This window comes from Rhinichthys klamathensis, unplaced genomic scaffold, assembly GCF_029890125.1.
Source record: "Rhinichthys klamathensis goyatoka isolate OS25496 unplaced genomic scaffold, OSU_Roscu_1.1 h1tg000050l_1, whole genome shotgun sequence".
NCBI classification, from domain to species: domain Eukaryota; kingdom Metazoa; phylum Chordata; class Actinopteri; order Cypriniformes; family Leuciscidae; genus Rhinichthys; species Rhinichthys klamathensis.
In genome coordinates, this window is record NW_026606596.1 from 1,104,137 (window position 1) to 1,124,416 (window position 20,280).

The window sequence follows — 20,280 nt, forward strand, 5'->3', positions numbered from 1 at the left end:
ATGGGGGGTATGCCCCCGGACCCCCCTAGAGGTACCGAGGTCCACCCACAAAAAAAAAAACTGTGGGAAACAAAGTCCTTGCACTGCACAGCCCTACATGATCAGGATTTGACTACCTCCGCCTCGTTTTGAGCCAGGAAAAACCCAGTTAAAGTGGCAGCAGTCTAATAAACCTGCTAATGATAGCGCCATTAATGTGAATCCAACAACAAAAGGCAAAGAGAAAATTACTCACAGCTCTTGAATTAACAACTTTAGCTTTAAGAAGCATTAATCTATCAATTTATAGCGTGAAAACTATACAGTGTTATTTTACACTTGATTACTTCATTAGATTTATTTTGAGGGCCATATTACTTACCTGAACAGTAATGTTAGTAGACCTTCCTGAAATTAAAGAACCATTTATTTTATTTGTATCTTTGTTTTATTGTATATTTGCTGCATTTATTTGACCGTTTGTTTGTACTTAGTTTCTTTGTTCTGGTTCTTATTGTATCTTATCTTATGTATATAAACACTGAGCCATTTACAAATAGACGTTTTATATTTGTTTTGTTCAAACATTGCGGGTTCTTTCGCTATGGATATTTATTAGTGCTGTCACCATTAGCGCGTTAACCCATGAGATACTTTTTTTTTTTTTTCAGTTTAACACGTTAAAAATATTTACCGCAATTAACGCAGCATCTGTATTTTCTGTCATCCTTTGGCTGGGCTACATTATATGATGATCATGCTCTTAAAGGGGTCATATAATGCCATTTTTGTACAAGTTAATATGAATCTTTAGGGTCTAAATGAAAACAAATATGATACTTTATTCCAAAGTAAGAGTAAAGCATTGCAAAGCACTGGACAAAGTGGGGCACAATAACTGTTAGAACTTTCTCCAAAAATACAAAAAACATGGACCTAGCCCGCATTCAACCTTCAACTTCTTATAAACCATTAAAAACGATGAAGTGGGTCAAAGACAAATCTCAAGTCCTGGGGCAAAGCCTGGCAGAACAGAGGGGGAAGAGTGCAGGTCTATACCCATGAGGACGACCCAGCAAACAGCAAACTGAGCAATTGAGGGGAACAGAAGTGTGAGGGGAAAGGGAGAACGATAAAAATAGAATGAAATATTAGGTGTAAAACGACAGAAGAAATGAAGGAGCTTTGAGAAGAAAAAAGATGGAGTAGAGAGCATGTGAGAGAGAGGAAGATAGGAAGAGAGGTGCAAGGATACCAAAGGGAGATCGACCATTGAGGGCTCCTGACCCAATTCTGTCCCCAGCTAAATGTATAAATCTCTGGAGAGAAAGAGAATGAGGTAATCTCTGCATGAAGGGGCTGCAGCAGACAAGCAGTATATCTGGCTGCTTACTCTACCTGCAAGCCCAATGTTAAGGCGAAATCAGCCTTTTGTAAAGAAGTGAGGGACGGTTTAATTATGGTCTATATTACAGAGATAGCATTTGTGTGGATCAAGAAAAAAAGCAGTGCCTCTGCGGACTACAATTCACAGTGAAGTGAACCTATAATCACTTAGATACAAACAAAAAACATCAATACATAACATCAACTAAGAGCTGCCAAAACCAATAAAACTCAAATGCACATTCATCAGACCCTTTATGTGGAGCCACACACATATCCATCCAGGGAACAACTTTACAGACCACTAAAACAACAGGACGTGTTCATAAAACACCCAATCTGGTGTGCAGCTTTCCCTTACTGACAGATGTGCTACGCACAAACCAGCACCTGCTTGATGCAGATCAAAGCAAGGGTTGTCTAATAGCAAATTGTGATGTATAAGAAAAAGCTCCATGTTGCAATACTTGTTTATACGGCTGCACAATTTGCCCAAAAATGTTGTGAATATATATTAATATGATTATAAAATATAATCATTATTTGTATGATGCTGATGATAGTTTATAACTGGTCCTTGGGTGGGACACCAAAACATTAGATCATGAGCTGCTCATGTTAATGAACACATAACTTAGAAGGAATGTTACTGTTCTGCTTTATACAACAGAGGCAGTCAAACTAGTTTAGTGAGCTTGTTTTTTATGAAAACAAGAACTTGTGACAGGAAAAGCAGCAATGGGGAACAAGGGACAAAGTCAAACCTAAACCTCCCAGAGGCTTTTGAATAATGAGACATCAAATATGCTTTCCACTAGAGAAACATTCTCTCTCACATACTTTAATGTGATTGCTATGAGATACTCACCACTTTCTCTTCTTTCTGGTTGTCGGAGGGCTGTAGGCTCCACTCAATGTCCAGAGGCCCAGAATCATCAGTAGCAAGAGTAAACTGACAGTCCAGCTTCACAGTCTCTCCGCTGGCTTTCTCAATGGATGTAGGACCAGTGGATGTGATCTGTAGTCCACAGGCTGAGCCTGAGAAGAACAAAAAAGATGATGCTTTTTAACAACAATGAAGATGCAGCTTATTTCCAAAACCAATCATATGCACCACCCTTGCATCTATAAATATGAGAAATTGTCTCACATCATTGCATGGTTTTGACATCACTGTAGGGATTATCACTCAAAGCCCGTGCAATGCAGTATCCTTTAGACAATGAGTGCGTTTACATGCATGTTCTTAACCAGATTATGCTTAAACTCGCAATGCACGTGCCACGTGATCATGGAAATGTGTTAACCCGTTTTCCTTTATCGGAGTATGGTCATAAACCGATCGTCTTAGTTACATTTTTGCTCCTAACACTGATTTCGCCCAGCATGTAAACGCATCAACCTGCTTTCTGTCAGCTTATTGAAGTGCACATGTATAATATGTGACAGGAACGTGTCATTACTGTGAATTTAAGCGCATCCAGACAGAGAGAGCATTTTGCAGTACGGTAGGAGGAAATATATTGCAAACTTGATCAAACTCTTTTCTTGAAATCTCATGCAGCAGCAGAAGTGGTACAGTCAAAATTCTGCATAGTAACTGCACAAGAGGATAATATATTATCCGTAAGTTTCCCGCTGACATGTTGCTATACTCTTATTTGGTTTGTAATGCTTTATTTAAGATTGCAACTGACATAAATGAAACACTCTTGAGTCAGATACGCAAATTATTCCGTTTTGACGTCACTACCAGGAAATAAACTGATTTATTAATAGTCTTGTAAACACGGTTTACTTGCTTTGTCGGGTTAATGGTTTGCATGTAAACCCAGACAACAGGTTATTTCAATAAGCTGATTTTTGTGAGTTCTCAGCGTACTGGTGTGCATGTAAATGTGCTTAATGAATGATTTCTGTGGTATGAGAAGATATGTATGTTGCATGACCTCATTAGGGCTCAAGATGAATACATCAGAGATCATCTATTCTTGGAATGAACATCATTCAGTAAATGACAACTAACAGAGCAGATAACAGTGGGGTTCTGAACCCGCGGGGGCTCAAGAGTCAGACAAACCTCAAAAATAAAGCAGCCTGTAGGAATGCCTTTTTTTTTTTTTACCGAATCCATACTGGCCAACAGTTTTTAAGCTCCTCTTAAAAATTTGATGCTGCATAGTAAACACCATTTCTTTTAGTCAAGAATGACCAGAAATAAATTCTACATTCAGTTGTCACCTTCAGCTAAGGATGTGGTGTTGGTTGGTATTACCATTACATGGCTAAACAGCAAAATGTGTTCAAAATTAACAGTGTGTAAAATAAAATAAATAATAATAAACAAATAAGTAAAAAGTAATAATAAACAAATATTAAACCAATATATACAAATAATAAATATGTAAAAAGTAATGAATAAATAAAATATCTTGATGAATGCTGAAAAAAAAGACCAAAAGTTATTGTAAAGTACATGTGGGATGTTTCTAAAGTTTCAGTTGACTCAGCCCTTAGACGTTCACAGTGATACAGAGCTGAAACTTTAGAACAAGAAAGTCCAGTTTTGTGGACGGGCCACAATGTCTTTAAATACAACCCGCTGGACCACTCGGATGATCAATTTTAAAACAATATTTTGAAAAGTAAGTAATGGAAAGATTGCATTCAGATTACTAAATCAAACCAGGAGAGGTCCCTATTTTTCCAGCCGATTCCCGTATTAATTACCGCGTAGGGTGTGCACGCTAATGTGAAAGTTTACTAAAATGAGCATTGAGCAAAAAAAAAAAAAAAAAAAAAAATTTGAATAAGCACTTTTTTTAACTTTGAGGTTGAGTTGACAAATTACTATTACTAAACAAATTACATTGATTATAAATTGATTTCCCTTAATAAAAAGTCAATTGAGTAAGACTGTGTAAAGGTTGTGAGTGTGGATTAGTAATTTGGAATTAGTAACTTGGTATGTAAGAAAGAAATAATGTTGGCCCTCGTCACGATCGAAGTTGCCCATCCCTGTTGAAGAGGTTGCCTCTAGCTATTAACCTGAGATCAGTCCCATGAAGTCACAATCTTCATCTTCTCTTTAGTCACAAACAGCGGACTGGTTGTAAATCAGCTTTTAAAAGGACATTTCACACAATACAAAAAGTTGAATGAAGCTAAAGGGTGTGTTACACCGCATTATATAAGAGAGGGTGGTTTAGATGTCACACCTATAACAGAGTGCGAATTTCCCTAGGGGTATCACCGACGCTCTGATTTGTGGGATTGAAAAATATTACAACTGTGTATAGCACAAGGAATAATAATTCAAATGAAAAGCGGCACTGAAGTCAACAAATTAATATTGCTGGCATGGGCCATTCAGAAATCCCCCATTAGCAGTAATATATGCTCGTTTTCTAGTGATCAAAGTCATTCTTTAAACGAATGGATCCTTTGGTGACCCTGGCTGAAGGCTGCATTTCATTTCATTTTAATTAATATGGCCAGCTCTCAAGCACAGATCAGGGCTGTGTGGAGGACATGACTTCATTCAATCACCTAGGCCTACTCTCTCCATCTGGAGCCGTAAATCTGGTAAAGCCTGTAGTGTTGAGCTCCACTACCATGCTAATCACAATCACAACTACTACCATTTTTTGATTCTTACATCTATAAAATTCTATTACTAAAGAACGTACAACTTTCTTACCAAAAATTACAAAAGTCTAAACCGGCTTTGCTTTACAAATCAAATCCCCCTCTTTCCAACTGACCGTTTTTCTCTCAACTCTAATCATGCAAATGGAATACTACATAACAGTTTTCTTATCTGATGGAAGTCAGTAATCAATATCAGCCGTTAGCAGAGCATGAATACAGATCAAGAATGATGAACTGAATATCAACTAAGCATGGCTGCAAACAAAAAAAGTGATTTTCATTGCATAAGTAATGTACACATGCATAACAAAGTGTTTAACAGAGCCAACAGATGTATAATCGTTCTAAATATCATTCAGCATCTGATCTTCAATCACCTTAAACGGCACATTAATCATGCATACAAAAAACATGTAAAGACCAGGTGATGGTCTTTTTATAGTACGTTAGAGCATTAGCAGTGACATTTCACAAATGGTTCATTACCAGCAAGGAAAATGTGATTGAATGGGCCTCATTTCAGTGTGCTGTGCTACTAGATTATCTCCACTGGGTAAAAGGGTGAGTGAAACCAACACTCAAATAAAATGCAAGCTGAAGGTTTTCTAACATCAACTATAAAAAGACCATCACCTGGTCTTTACATGTTTTTTCACATCAAAATAAACGAATTACACGTGATGTACCACAATTCATTTTTCATTTTCACATTATTGGGCACCATTTTAACTGCCACAAAACAAGAACAAAGTGTCACCACCAATACACCACCAAATAAAATAACTATTCTGAAAATTCTTTAATATTAAAATTTCAATGACATTTAAACAAATATCCCAGTCAAATATGAAGCAGAAAAAATTGCTGCCCATTTTAAAAAGAGACCAAATTCAAGACTTGCTACATTGTGGGGATCATGTAATCACTGTAGAAATGGGGGGAAAAAATAGTACAAGCCTGCATGAAAAAATCTTAAGATTAAGGAAAAGAGAGGAGATATAAACAAGAACAGACTCAGGATCTGCTGCCTGGGCAGAAACATATGTAATACTACTCTACATAAACAACAGATACAGTAAAGCTGATGCTACTAAAACTACATGGGATATCACGGAATCTCAAGTTCAAAAGACACTTGTAGTCACATGAGCAGGTCCTGCACAGGTACAGAGTCGTATCTCAAGTGTAAGGGACGCCAAGCGTGGAGGTCTGGAGTAAAGGGGCCTTAAAGTCGCCATGAAATCAGATTTTACAATTCGTATTTTTATATGTAATATTGTAGTGTTAATTATAAATGATTTATCTGTGCACTTCATTAATTAAAAAAAATTAATGTACCCTTATAATCTTTAATCAAATACGTTATCCTTCCCTCCCCCCTCGAAACGACTTCTCTTCTCCTCCGGTCATGTGCTTGCAAACCATTAGTCTGCTATGAGCGAGAGATGGAGAGGAGGAGGCTAAAACCCCGCCCTCTATTCAATATTCCGTTTCACTTGGAAATACGTCACAACACTGGAGAAAAGTAGTTTGTAACTTCCGGTTCACGGGGACTTTAACTTCTAAGAATATCCATCTCTGCCTGGCTGCTCTTGACCTCCACCAGCTGAGCATGACAACAAATCCTACGAGGTTTAAAAGAAAGCAATTAGACCAACTAGAATGAGGCCACAAGCCCACCACAACACTCTCCACTCTGTCCCCCATTTTTTTAATCTCCCGCTCTCCCATTCCCCTCCAAACTCTCCCTCTCACGCCGGTCTCGTGAGCCCCAGCACTGGTGATTGCAGACCCCCTTTGTGCACTCATAATAGGTAGAGAATCCTGTCTCCAGGCAACACATCGTACTGAGAATGCCTGAGAGGGGATGAGCGAAAAGGGGGAAGGTAATGTAGATAAAGAAAGGAGTAGTGAGCGATACAAACAAAAAAAGTGGGGGAGGCTGAGTGAGAGGAGAGTAATGACTTGGTGTGGACAGACAGTGAATGTAAACAAAAGACTAACAGCTATGGGGTTTACAATCAGTTTCAAATTGCAGACAACAATTACAGTCAGCTGCAGATCAGAAAAACAAAGTAATAAAGTTAATCATAGCTAACAGACAGACCTGGGCCCACAAACAGAATACATAGCCATAAACAAAACTAGAAAATGAGAGAAACAGGAAGTGATTTAAAAAAAAAGAAATAGATTTATTGAAGATTTAAGGATATTTATGCAGAAATGAGCACACCAACATAAACAGACCCACAATAAATGCAATTTTAGCCTATTTTAACAGTTTAAGAAAAGTATAGCAATACTATTGCTACTTATATTTATGTTCTTCTAGACACTTTCCATGCAACATTAAACTGAAGGCATGTTGTGGAACTTCATAACACTGAGAAAATGTATTAAAGATATGTGCTATGTTATGAAGTGCAACACTGTTTATTTACATGTGTGCACTGCAGTTCATGATACAGTGTTGTTGAGCATCTCACTTCATTTGCTGTGTTCCACGTCACTCTGAAATCTAAAATTAAACCTTGATGGATTAACCTTTACAAGAAGATAATTTTTTTGTTGAACACCCCAATTGTCAGTTTTGCGATGTTAGTTTTTCAATATCATGCAGCCCTATTAAAAGAAATACACTATAAATGTGTGCAGGCATGTCTGAACTGTATGTGCAAGGAGGTAAGAGTGAGTGTGCTTGTCAATAGGATTGCTGGCGAGTCAAGGACATTTATCAATTATGAAAACCAAGCTGAAAACCCCACTAAAATCATGTACGTCACATTTCCATTTTCCAAAGTCAATTCAGCGATATCTGAGCCACACTCAGGAAAGATAAGGTCACCCCCCGCATATATGATAAGCAACAGGAGAGAAATTTGGAAGAATCTTTTCACAGCCGATAAGACATCTTAGTCCATCCCTCTGGTGTACAGACAAACAGAACACAGTTAATGCATTTCAAAACTAACAAGATTGTTCTATATATCAGCATGTGTGGCTGTTTTGCATGCAGTACAGCACAGCTTGAATTGTAATTAGGTTGTCATACGAGGATGGCTGGAGTACAAACTGAGCTCTCTCTCTCTTGCTCATATAAACTCATTTTAGAAGCAGTAGTGAAGTGGAAATTATTTTGGGTTCCAGCAGTAGAAGAAAACTGACAAAGCAGAGTGTGACGGCTCTATAGAGGATCGTGGCATGCATGGCATATTTTCCAGGATGGGGAAGGAAGGATTACTACTTGCAGATAATACCCATTTAAAAAAAACACTGCAGACGCCAGCTAGTTTAAAATTACTCGCACTCTCTGAGCAGGAAGCAACCGGCCTAAATATGCAAGAATTAATTTGAATAATATGTTTTGTTTTAAATGAAACAACATCTCCCTACAGCCAACATCTGGATTCAATCAATCAATCAATCAATCAACTTTTATTCAAGACACAGAGGTCCATAGAGACAACACAGTACAGATGTAAAAAACAATACAAAACAATTAAAAATGATGCGGATGAGGCATCATTTATAAAACATATACAGGCTTCGGGTCCAATGTTTCCAAAAGCAAGATGTATACCTTGTGTCACTCTTAGAAACATCAGTTATGGCCACAATGATCATATTCTAATCTGGATTGAGTCAAATGTTTAGTTTTAAGAGTTAAACAAAGAAAATTATGTTAAGTAGCCTAAGCACAAAGAAACAAGAGCAGAAGATGAGAACATTAATTAATTATTAATTATTTAAAGGTGCAGTAGGACATCTTGGAAAATGCTAACTTTAGCCTGATAGCACTAAAAGCGTACGTCCCACCCTCCCTGCAAATCGCCATCCAAAGCATGGCGCTGAAAGCATGAATGCACACAGCCCAGAAGACCGGAGACAACGTTACTGCAATACATCATGTGTCATTCACCGGTGAGAAAACTTTATAGTAGTACAGTTAGTAACAGTACTACACACCAAACGTAAACAAATTCTTAAAAACGGAATTAGATGCAGCAAGTTTTCGGTTTGTTTAGCTAGCAGTGTATAATAATATTTCTTGCATGCCAGGGGTTCCACAATGAGAGTCTGGTTGTTGTTGCTGCTTGGCTGCCATTCTCGCTCTGTCTGCACAGCATACGTGAACACGCTGATGACTTATGTCTGCGTGAATAGCCTGCGCAGTGGTATGCAAACACACATTGACCAACAGGGAACACATGAGCGACAAAATCATGTATTTTGCTACATGCTAAACGCAAATAATAATTAGCTATCAAAATCCATTTAGGCTACATAGGCCTATTTAGAAGGCGCTTTTATCCACAAAAAAAAAGAAAAGAAAAAAAAAGAACAAAGCAATTCGTCAAATGTCAGTCTTAGACAATAATAATGGGCTAAGATTATAACAAACAAACACAGGTTTTTAACGCATATCCAAGTGTTTGTGTGGAGCGCGCACTGAGCCGCGGCCGCAAACGCTTGCATATGATGTTCCTATCAACAGTGGAACAATTTAAAATAATCTAGCATTTCTGGTCATACAGAAAAAATACATTATACATAATACATTATTTGCAACTACTTTTATTTGTGTAAACTCACAATAACAAGAAAACGTTGTGTATTTGTAAAATAAAATAAAACAATCAGGCGCGCATGATCTCCGGAGCGCGTCTCATAAATGAACTGAAACAAAAGCCTATAGGCCTATAAAGCTTGAAATGTCCACTTTTAAACGAACAAATTCGAATCGAAAGCAAATACCGTCTGATTATACAATCCGAAAGCTGCATTTCTCTAAAGGTGCATCCTTTACAGCGGAGATGGAGATATGTTTAGCCCGTCACTAGAAAACTGTTCATTTAAACAATAAAAATCCATCGTTATTTTTCAGAAACATTTATTATGATTAGCCTATAAATCACCTATAAATCATCTCTCTTTATGGTTCCAGAGACATGCTCTTCTCATTTAGCACTGCGGGCAAAATATAGTTTTTAGAAAGTAAAATCTATTTTTTTCCATATTAATTTGCGAAAATTTTAAATGTTTAATAAAGGCAAAAAGTCAATGGTATTTATTTTTTGTGCACAAACACTTGGATATGCGTCAAAATCTTGTGTTTATTTGTGATAATCTCAGCCCTGTATTATTGTCTAACCTGTATTATGACTGACATTTGACGAATTGCTTTGTTTCTTTTTTTGATAAAAGCGTCTTATATCTAAATATGTAGCCTAAATGTAATAATAATAGCCTAATTATTATTATTAGGCCTATTTGCGTTTATAACTTTAAATGAGTTCACTTAAGACAGGAATATGTTAATCATAAAACAATTTATGAATGTTTTATTTTTATAGGCCTATAACTTTGTGTTTGTGTTATATATATATATATATATATATATATATATAATTTTTTTTTTTTGTATGTGAAGTCCTTTTAAAAACAATGCATCCCGCATCTAAACAGGAGGCCTGGTTGAATCACGCGGCACACTCTGGGGGACGAGCCACAAACCCGTGAGTACGGATTACAAACCCGTGAGTACGGATTGCGAAAGCGTGGGCACGGTTTATGAATTTGTGGGTACAGATTGCAAAAACTGAAGGCACGGTTTACAAATCTGAGAGCACGGATTGGGAACTCGAGGGTACGGTTTATTAATCCGTGGGCACGAATTGTTAAACCGAGGGAACAGTTTAAGAATTCGTGAGTACAGTTTATAAACTGAGGGGACGGATTGCAAAACCGTCGCCTCGGATTGTTTTTTTTTTCCCCACAGGTGACTTCCCGGGCTCCGTACTATTCTACAGTAGTGCTAATATTGTTGGCTCCAGCATGATAAATTCCTAATGCTTTTCCTCATTTGTAAGTCGCTTTGGATAAAAGCATCTGCTAAATCATTACATGTAAATGTATTCTTGCCTTTTCTGCAAATATGCCTCCTAATAACATTTCACTACCATTCCTGTTAATAAATAATCTGAAGAGGAAATTAACTGAACAGAAAAGAGAAAAAGTCAGTGGCCAGCAGTGTAAAGCACCATTAGCAGATCTCTTATCAGTGATGAGAATCTTTGACTCTCTCGTCCTCAAAGAATAAGAGGCTGTTTATTTACCATCTTATAAGGTGCCTGAGCCAATGGGCCATTGCTCTCATTTCCCCTAGCATCTGCTTATCATCAACTCCCACCTCCACTCCTTTTTCTGCCCTTCAGACAAATAACTAGTAACCTTTCCACTCCCCTCTGCTCCCTAACCCTGAGACAAACACAGTAATGAATGCAAAACCATTTACATTTTCCCTGCCCACCTCTAGGTCACTCAAACACACCCCTCCCCCGCCACAAATAATGCAACACTTTCCCATAGTAGGAATCTCCTTTGTCTATGGTTAAGAGTAAGACTCTCACACTTTATGCTGGAAATACATGATTTTGTTTTCTGTTGTATTGGGATTAGGGCTACACAATTATTAGAGATTAATGCACAGCTTGTCAGTGAAGCACGGCTCTGTGATCAGTTGTAAATGCTGCTCCATCTGAAAGCCAAGAGGTCGCTCTCCCGCAGAAACTCCAAATATGCCCCGCAGGAGTAATATAACGCATGGCGTTCCAGGAAATCCTTATGAGCATCATACTATCTCTGTAGCTGAATTTAGAAAATTGAAAAGTTTTAATTGATTAAACATGATTAATAAACACACAACTACAACAATATATGGTTTATCTGAGTTCTTTAAGCCTTCTCGTTATTTTCATGATAATAAAGAATATTTATATACTTCAATGCTAATCGACATAGTATTCTATACAGTGATAAAGGCTATGAAATAATATGTTGTGTGCCTTATTCTGTGTAAGAAGCCACATCATAAGGATGGGCAACTGTCAACTAAAGCGAGTTTGGAGTAAAAAAACATGTTGTCTTTTGTTGGACAAGGTTCATAAATGCTTCTCATGATTGGAAAGAGGTTTGATGCATGTTGCTTTTTCAAATGCACGTTATAAGCGACTAAAACTCGCAGAGCTTTCAGATGGAGCAGCATTTACTACTGATCACAGAGCCGTGCTTCACTGACGAGTTGTAAAAAATAAAAAAAAATAAAAAATAAAAAAATATATAAAAAAATATTTATATTTATATAAATATTTTAAAAAACACACAAAAAAAACAGCCTTTGTGATTTTATAATCGCACTAAGCCAACTCGGTTTAAGCGCGATTTCGGGTTAATTGCAATTAATCGTGCATCCCTAATTTGGATACAAACTGCATTCTCCTGTGTGCCAGAGTTAGTTAAAGAGGGAAGACAAATTAGAAAGCTATAGCATTCACATGTCAGATCAACAGCTATGCACCACTACCACAAAAGAGCTTCACACTTTATAAACGAAAAATTGTGCCCGAAATATCCAAAGAAGAATCTGGTATACAATAAACAGAAATAAAAGGCATGAAATCCTGATGGGACTAATTTGGACTTCCTGTACATTTTTTTTATTTTATTTTTTATTAATTTAATTATCAATTTGTTTGGTCTCAGAATTACAGATTTTGATTAGTTTATATTGACCAACCTACCCTTTTTTTTTCTTCTTTTTTTTTTACAAAAATCTTGCAGAAATAAGAAAAGAAATTGCATTCGATTTTGGATTAATTCTTGTGATCAGAAAATCCTGGAAGGACAGAATAACTTTTTTTTCATAAAATTATCTGTTTGAGTTATATCGAGGCCTACTTGGAATATTTTTGCTTTTTCTGTGCCATTTTGTGTGGAATGGATTTAAACATTGTAACATTTGTAATACAGAGCAGAAAGCACTACATACCTCTTGGTAGCTGAAAGCATGATCAATTTAGCCCAAATATTTAATTAACAAACATACACAGGGTGGGGGAATATGTAGAACAATAACAGGCGTTCCAAATCTGTGGAATTTTTCTATGGGCACAAATTTCATGTTAGCTTAGTCACAACACATTCCAAGTAACTCAACATTAACTGGAAAAATTTAAATCTGTGGAACTGAAACAAATCACAAGATTATAATTTTTTATAAGTTTAAAAAATAAGAAATATAGAAAGTCTTACAAGTTTGGAATCACAAGTCTGTCTAAATGACCATTTTCATTTTTGGGTGAACCATCTATTTAAGATATAATCATGATCTCAAACACCAACAGAAACCAAGAAAGTAGACTAAAAGGAGCAAACCCTTCTCAATTCATGTAAAGACAGGAGGATCATGTGCCCGGTCAGTGCTTGCTGAGAGGCCAGTCCAGGAGAAAGACCCCAGATGAAGAGAGACTGCTGATCCCATAAATCTCTCCTGACTACTGGGACCTACATTAATCTAGAAACGCATATATTTCCACACAGTCTGTCTCTCTTTTTCAATCCGTGTCAAACAAACTCACATATACAACTTGAGCCATCAGACAACACACCCAATCGGAACTAAATCCACCGGTTCAGTGACCTCTTCCATCTGCCTTACATATCAAAACTATTACCACAACAACTAAAATCACAAAGCAGCTTAAAAAAAATAAACACTGCTCTGTCTCTGGATAATTTTTTGTTGCACTTTTTCTTGTTTATGACAAGAGGCAAGTTTGGAGCGTGAATAAATTGTAATACTGTAATACAAAACAGAGTGACTACAACATTGAAGTTACAGGAAGAAAATGTGTGTGGTATCCCTGGTGAACAATGTTATTTGAGCAACTGTGAAGTATAAAGCTCACATTGATAAGTATATAGCTTACAGTGTAAGTAAGACGGGTGGGAAAAATGCCATGAATGAGACAGGAATGAAGATGTAAATTGATAAATCTCCTCTTCCAGGGGGCAGAAGAGAAGTAGCCTATCATTTAGGGCTGTGTGATATAGGTAAAAAATATATCACGATATAATGTTTCATATCGTTCGGCATTGATAATTATTGACTTTTTTTATAACCTTTTTTTTTTAAGACAAGTAGAAAAGTTTGAATTGTTTTTTATTATTATCCACATTTTTAAGGCAAACAACAAATTATATTAGTTTTACCAGTCAAAAACAAAATTTAAACAAAAATACATTCTTTGTCTTATATTAAGATAAAAAAGTAAGTGCTAAAGAAACTCTTGAACTTAAATAAAATGTTACAAAATGTGTGCAATGTAAAAATGTAAACATAGAACAATCAAGGCAAACTTTGAGGTAGATCAGCATCTGTAATAAGTAGGGGTGTAACGGTTCACAAAATTCACGGTTCGGTAAGTTTTTGATACAGCAAAAAGAAAAAAATGCCAGAGAAATTTCCTTGATTTAAATATATATATATATTTATTAAAAGAAAAATTATTTTTTAAATAAGTGTGATTTTACATCTTACATCTTGAAACTTTTAGTTTTATAAATGGGGGTAATCTTTGAACAAATAATGTTTTGGTCATCACATTAAAAATAACATTTAAATATGATAATATTTTAGTTTTGAAGTGCTGGAAAAAGATGTGTGACGTACTTGAAAGCATTTTACTATTCCTGCCAAACTTCCATGGTTACAGTTAGTGTTACTACATTAAATACATGGCGAATGTTGCTGATTTGTGGACTTAAAGCCTATAACTAGTTCATTCATGGCACAATGTTTCTCCTGGTTTCCACGTCAGCGCTGTTGGATCCGTTAATAATGGATAAATTTGAATGCTTCTCACTAGATCTCGCAGCGATGTTATTAATTACTTCAGTGGCGAATTCAAATGCTTAGTTTACCGGATCTCTTAGCGCTGTGTAGTAACAGTGTCGCTTGATCAAGATCGGCTCGCGCTGCACTCATAGACCGTAAAAGAAATGGACACAGCGACCCCCTTGATTTCAACGGAGATAATTGAAGCCCAATCGCACTCACTTCCTGATAGCCAAGCGCACTGCGCAGGCTCAAACTGAGCTTGACGACGTAGATGTGACGTCAGCAACCGTTCTGACCTTCTAGTAGCTGTGCCGAGACAAATCTGAATTGAAATCTGAAAAAAAATCTGTTGTTGAAATATTTTGTCCCGTTGCTTTTATGAACTCTCTATCTATGGGCTTCTCCCTTGACTTTATGCCTCCATGTCCATCCGATTGCCTCATAGACAGTAAAAGATTGCCTACGAGCTTCTCCTCCTGTCTATACGGTAATTTCTCTACTGTGCGACAGAGAGTCCCGTGGTTATGATGCAATCGTTAGCCTATTTTTACAAAAACGGCTTCTACGGGGCCATAACGTAAGATACAAAGTTAATGGAGCCTTTTATACATTGTCCTGTTTCTTAAGAAAGAAATAATGGACAAATGGAGTCTTTGGACGCCTCAGATGTAAAGTTTTTCGCTGTCAAAGTGACGCCAAAATGAATGGGAGTCAATGGAATGCTAACAGCAGGTGAAGTTCTGCTACAATGGCGGCCCACAAGCGAAGCTTCAGTTTCCGGCTGGTGGATTACCCCCTTGGCTGCACTGACATTGGTCCAAACAGATAAACAGTCCGTGAAGCACAAAACAATGATTAGCGCAGTTTCGTTCCGCTTTCATTACGTTTGCCATTTGATGTTGGGCAACGTTGTGGTGGTCGCGCCAGTGATGCGCGCGCATTTTAATGAAAATATCGAGTGCTATATCGGAAAAATTTTATATCGTTACCGACAATGATGTACCGTCGATAAATACCGATACCGTTTTATCACCCAGCCCTAATATCAGTATAGTTTTATTTAATGCCATGTCATCATCTGTGGCAAAAAACGAATTACAAAAATACAAGTTACACGTATACAATAACAATAAAAACCAAGCAAACAGAAAAAAAAACTTAAATTAATATTAACAAGATTTTTAGTATTAACACGATAAAAATTCTATAACCTTTTCTGGTAAAATCTTACTAAACAAGTCCTTAAAGGGGTCATATAATGCCATTTTCATACAAGTTAATTTGATTCTTTAGGGTCTAAATGAAAAGTTTGTAATATACTTTAATTAAAAATTCTCATTAGTATTGTAAGAAAACATTAATTTTACCTGGTCAAAAACAGCTCTGTTTTCAGCACGCCGTTTCAGTGCATATGCCTTTAAATGATAATGAGCTTATCTCACCCCGCCCCTCCGTTCTGCGGGCGTTATGACAACGCACGTGGAGTGTTGCCTTGACAACAGTTGAGGGTATATTTTGGAGAGAGAATGGCAGCGGGAGTCTCTGAGGACACATCTGTGCAACCGTATCAATTTGAACCGGAGTTAGGGCTGTTGCGGTGAAGGAATTTCCCTTGCGGTAATGTTGAGTGGCTCAATAGTGCGATATGCGGTATTACCGCCATTTATTTATTTATTGCTATATAAAACCGTGTTATGATGTGGTCAGCATAGACAAAAACAATGTAACCAAAACTAAACAGCGTCTCTGCGCATTGAAAGACTGTCACTCAGCACGCAGTTACATTGTTACTAGGGATGCACGATGATATCGGGACAACATCGGTATCGGCCGATAAAAGCTTAAAATGACCATCATCGGCATCGGCCGATATGAATATTTCTGCCGATGAGCCTTGCCGATAGGGTGGCGTGTTTCCTATGCGCACTTGACGCGAACGAAGCATGAGCGCCAGCAACTTAAACTTCCAACTAGGGGTGTGCGTCTGACGGTTTTTGATCGTGGACGATTAAAATGTCTCCACGATCTGCTTTTGAAGAAAAATCATAGTATCGTGCATTCTATCAGTTCAATTCTGGCGCCTTCATCTCAACATACTGTACAACACGACGTACATTCACATCATATCACATGTAAACGCAGAGGTAGAGTTACACTCACGGTCACGGGACACCGCAATTCACAAAAGTTCATTATTTGCATGTGCGTCAAAGTCTTGCTAGGTAAACATATCATTCACGTGCTGATGCGCTGTTCTAACATCCGCTTTTCTGAGCGCGTTACACCCGACGCTCACAGGAACTAAAAGCCTGTCACAGAGTCTGCATACTGGACTAATCTTTCGAGTCTTATTGCGCTGATACTGTCAAATACACACACGGTTTACATAAACAAAGTTGCTTATGTCTAAAGTGAAAGCAAACAGAGAAAATCTGCTTGTCAAATGCGTGTATATTAGACGCGTCGCGTGCAGTTCTTAAAGAGACAGTATAATATGCTGCCGCTTGTCCTTAAAGAGATACTGCACCCAGAAATAAAAATTCTGTCATTATTTACTCACTCTAATGTTGTTCCAAACCTGTATTCATTTCTTTCTTGTGCTTAAATATACTATGGAAGTCACTGAAGTACAGCAACTGTTTGGTTAGCCACATTCTTCCAAATAACTTTTATAATTTCAACAGAAGAAAGAAACTTGAGAGAGTAAATGATGACAATTTAAATTTTGGGGAGAACTATCTCGTTAATGTTAATAAAACAACAAAACACAAAGAGGAAATCACTCACTGCTCTTGACTGAGAACTTTAATAGAAGCTTTAATAAGCTTTTTTTGCACTTAAAAAAAACACACAAATATATCGGTATCGGGCAAAATTAGTCTGAAAATATCGGCATATCGAATATCGGCCAAAATCCTATATCGTGCATCCCTAATTGTTACGCCAACGGACTGTCTTTGAGTGAGTCATTAAACCGTTCATTCAACTAAAACGTTCAAAAAAGCTGATTCCTTAAATGATAGATGTAATGAAACGTCATGAAACGTAATGGTGTTAATTATTTTTTAACCTTGAGCTCCACTTTTCAAGGCTCAGCTGGCCAGCAATGCTTCATTTTTGGGCAAAGCTGAAGCAATGCTTCACTTAATAGAGACCAATGGCATTGATTCAATGCGTGACTCGCTGCTTTCCCCCCACGGCTTCCTCGCGCTGTGTAATGCTGACCAGCGCTGACCCCATTCATGTTAAATTAATACCCTTACACGTTAAAAGGATGATAAGACAAATATGTCACTTTCCTTGGAAACGGCAACCATTTCACGAATATACATGACTTGACTTCAAAGACAAGAATCGCACGCGCTCAGTCAATTACATTCACTGTCTGTTAAGGCTTAAGTCCAAATCCACGAAGCCTCTGTACAAATCACCATGATAAACAGTCTTGTTATCATTATTAACTTATTTAACATTCAATACACATGGTACGAACTACGAAGGGTGGCCTTATGAAAAAAGAAAACGCGGTTCACGGTTGCTGCGGTTACTTGCATTCCTCTGCGGTTGGCCTGTCAGTAGCGCGGTACTGCAATATTGCGGTTTCTGAATGGTTAGTAAACAATGTTACTTTGATCTATCTTTTTGTGTACTGGCAGGGTAGAGTAACTTAGTGAGATGTACGAATGCTATGTGTTTACTGATGTATACGTACTCAGTTTGTAATAACACAATAACCATAACGCGTTGTTCATTATAAACGTGGGATTAAGAATTATATTGAGAACGTTGTATAGAAAACACGCCGTAATGTACCCTGAGTGTAAACCTTAGCCGCATTTATCGTGAAGCGTGCAAGCGATTTGCAAAGATTAATATAAAATATACAATTTTACACTCACTTCTTCTGGAGGTGCAGCAGGGACATGAATAGTTGGTACCGATTCTTTTTTCAGGAGCAGCTTCTTAGCAAAACCAGCTTTATACTGAGTCTGACCCTCGTTTATAAAGCAGTCTGGTGAGAAAAGATTCGCGAATCGCGCAAACATGAAAGCATTGACGTTGCTCGTGGGGAATATTCCCTTCGAAAACAAAACTCAGCCACTGCGTCTTCAGCGGTTCGGATTTAGGAACAACAATGACGGACTATGATGACAGCTCGCTCAGGGCGAGGATGAAACGCTGCTGTCAATCAACAATCGTCGGAGGGGCGTCCGTTTTATTGACGTCACAAAAACGAACGGCTCAATTTGAGGCAGGGGAAAACATATAAGGAGATTAAAACAAAAACACTGGATGGATTTTTATCATTATATGACGGTTGTGTACAGGCACTGCCAACACACATTTCAGTACAATCAACTTGAAAAAGTGCATGTACCATTATATGAACCCTTTAAGTGAGCTTACTTCATAAAAATGTTTTCTACTTGCATTAAAAGCGGAACAGTCCAATAAAATATGTTTAATTGGTCTTGCAGAACATAATGTATAGTGTTTGGTGGGCAGAAGAGAAGTTAAACGTGGATACATCTAATTTTAGTGTATTTCTAATCTGACAAAAACAGACTACTAACAGTCTTTGATCAGTAACTCAGGGCTGGTCTTCTTTACAGAGCAGAACAGACACTACACACAAAACCTTGAGCATCCATTAAATTAACTGTTTAATTGTGAGCTACAACACCAATCATATGTAAAACCGGCACACATAATCCCACACTCACACATGTACACACAACGGCTTGAAGTTCTCACGCATGTCTTTAATGATTTCGGAGGGGCCAAGAGAGCGGAGGGCTCAGACTGACAGAGCGTGAATATCATTCTAGAACATTCTCTCCTGAACCGCAGTGCTCAATTAAGGATTAAAGACCCAAACTAGTTTGGCAGTAACGAGGCCTCTTCTCAGAGTTATTAGCAATGGCTGCTTTTGAAAGAGAGGGCTGGCCTAAAACCGTCATTGCGGCTGGCTTCTCTACAGCTTAACATATAGAACACCTGCCAAATTTTGACCTCAGCAGGAATCCTTGAAAAGTATGTTGGAGAGACAGAGTGCAAGTTTTAGAACAAAATACAGAGTACCAATTTATTATTCACAAATCCCTTGTGTAGTTGGTGCTCTCGTCACCAATCCAGGGAATCCTAGAGAGTTTTGTTTCCTAGAAAGGTTACAGGCACGTCCCAGAACTGATTATATCTCCACCAAACGCAACCACTCGGAAACAAATCTATTAAATGAACATCAATCTGTGTGTGCAGTTTAATTTGTTTAACAAAATAAGAAATAGGACAAATTTGAACAGTCCAATGAAATTAGCCAAGCATGCACTCAGAAAAATCACTGAAAATAGACAGACATTGCAATTACTGAAAAACGAATTAGTAGCTTAAACTTATGCATGCACATACACAGCTTGCTCATAGTCTGAAATACAAACTACTGGACTGTAATGTTAACAGAATGCAGATAAGCCAGCAGACACACTCACAGGCATACATTCTGTAAGTATATAGCATGTAATAGATTAAAATCGTCCCTGATGTATTGGGAAATACATCGCTCAAACCTCTTATACAGGTCAGCC

The 20,280-nt window shown here is 37.5% G+C and overlaps 1 protein-coding gene across 1 annotated transcript in view; it reads right to left on the minus strand.

Moving 5' to 3' along the window:
- The window catches only part of cxadr (CXADR Ig-like cell adhesion molecule), a 64,489-nt gene that overhangs the window by 17,957 nt on the left and 26,252 nt on the right, over positions 1 to 20,280 (minus strand). The window contains exon 2 of the mRNA XM_056247648.1: positions 2,234 to 2,403. Coding sequence (XP_056103623.1) covers positions 2,234 to 2,403 — 170 coding nt within the window. The remainder of the gene's footprint in view (positions 1 to 2,233; positions 2,404 to 20,280) is intronic.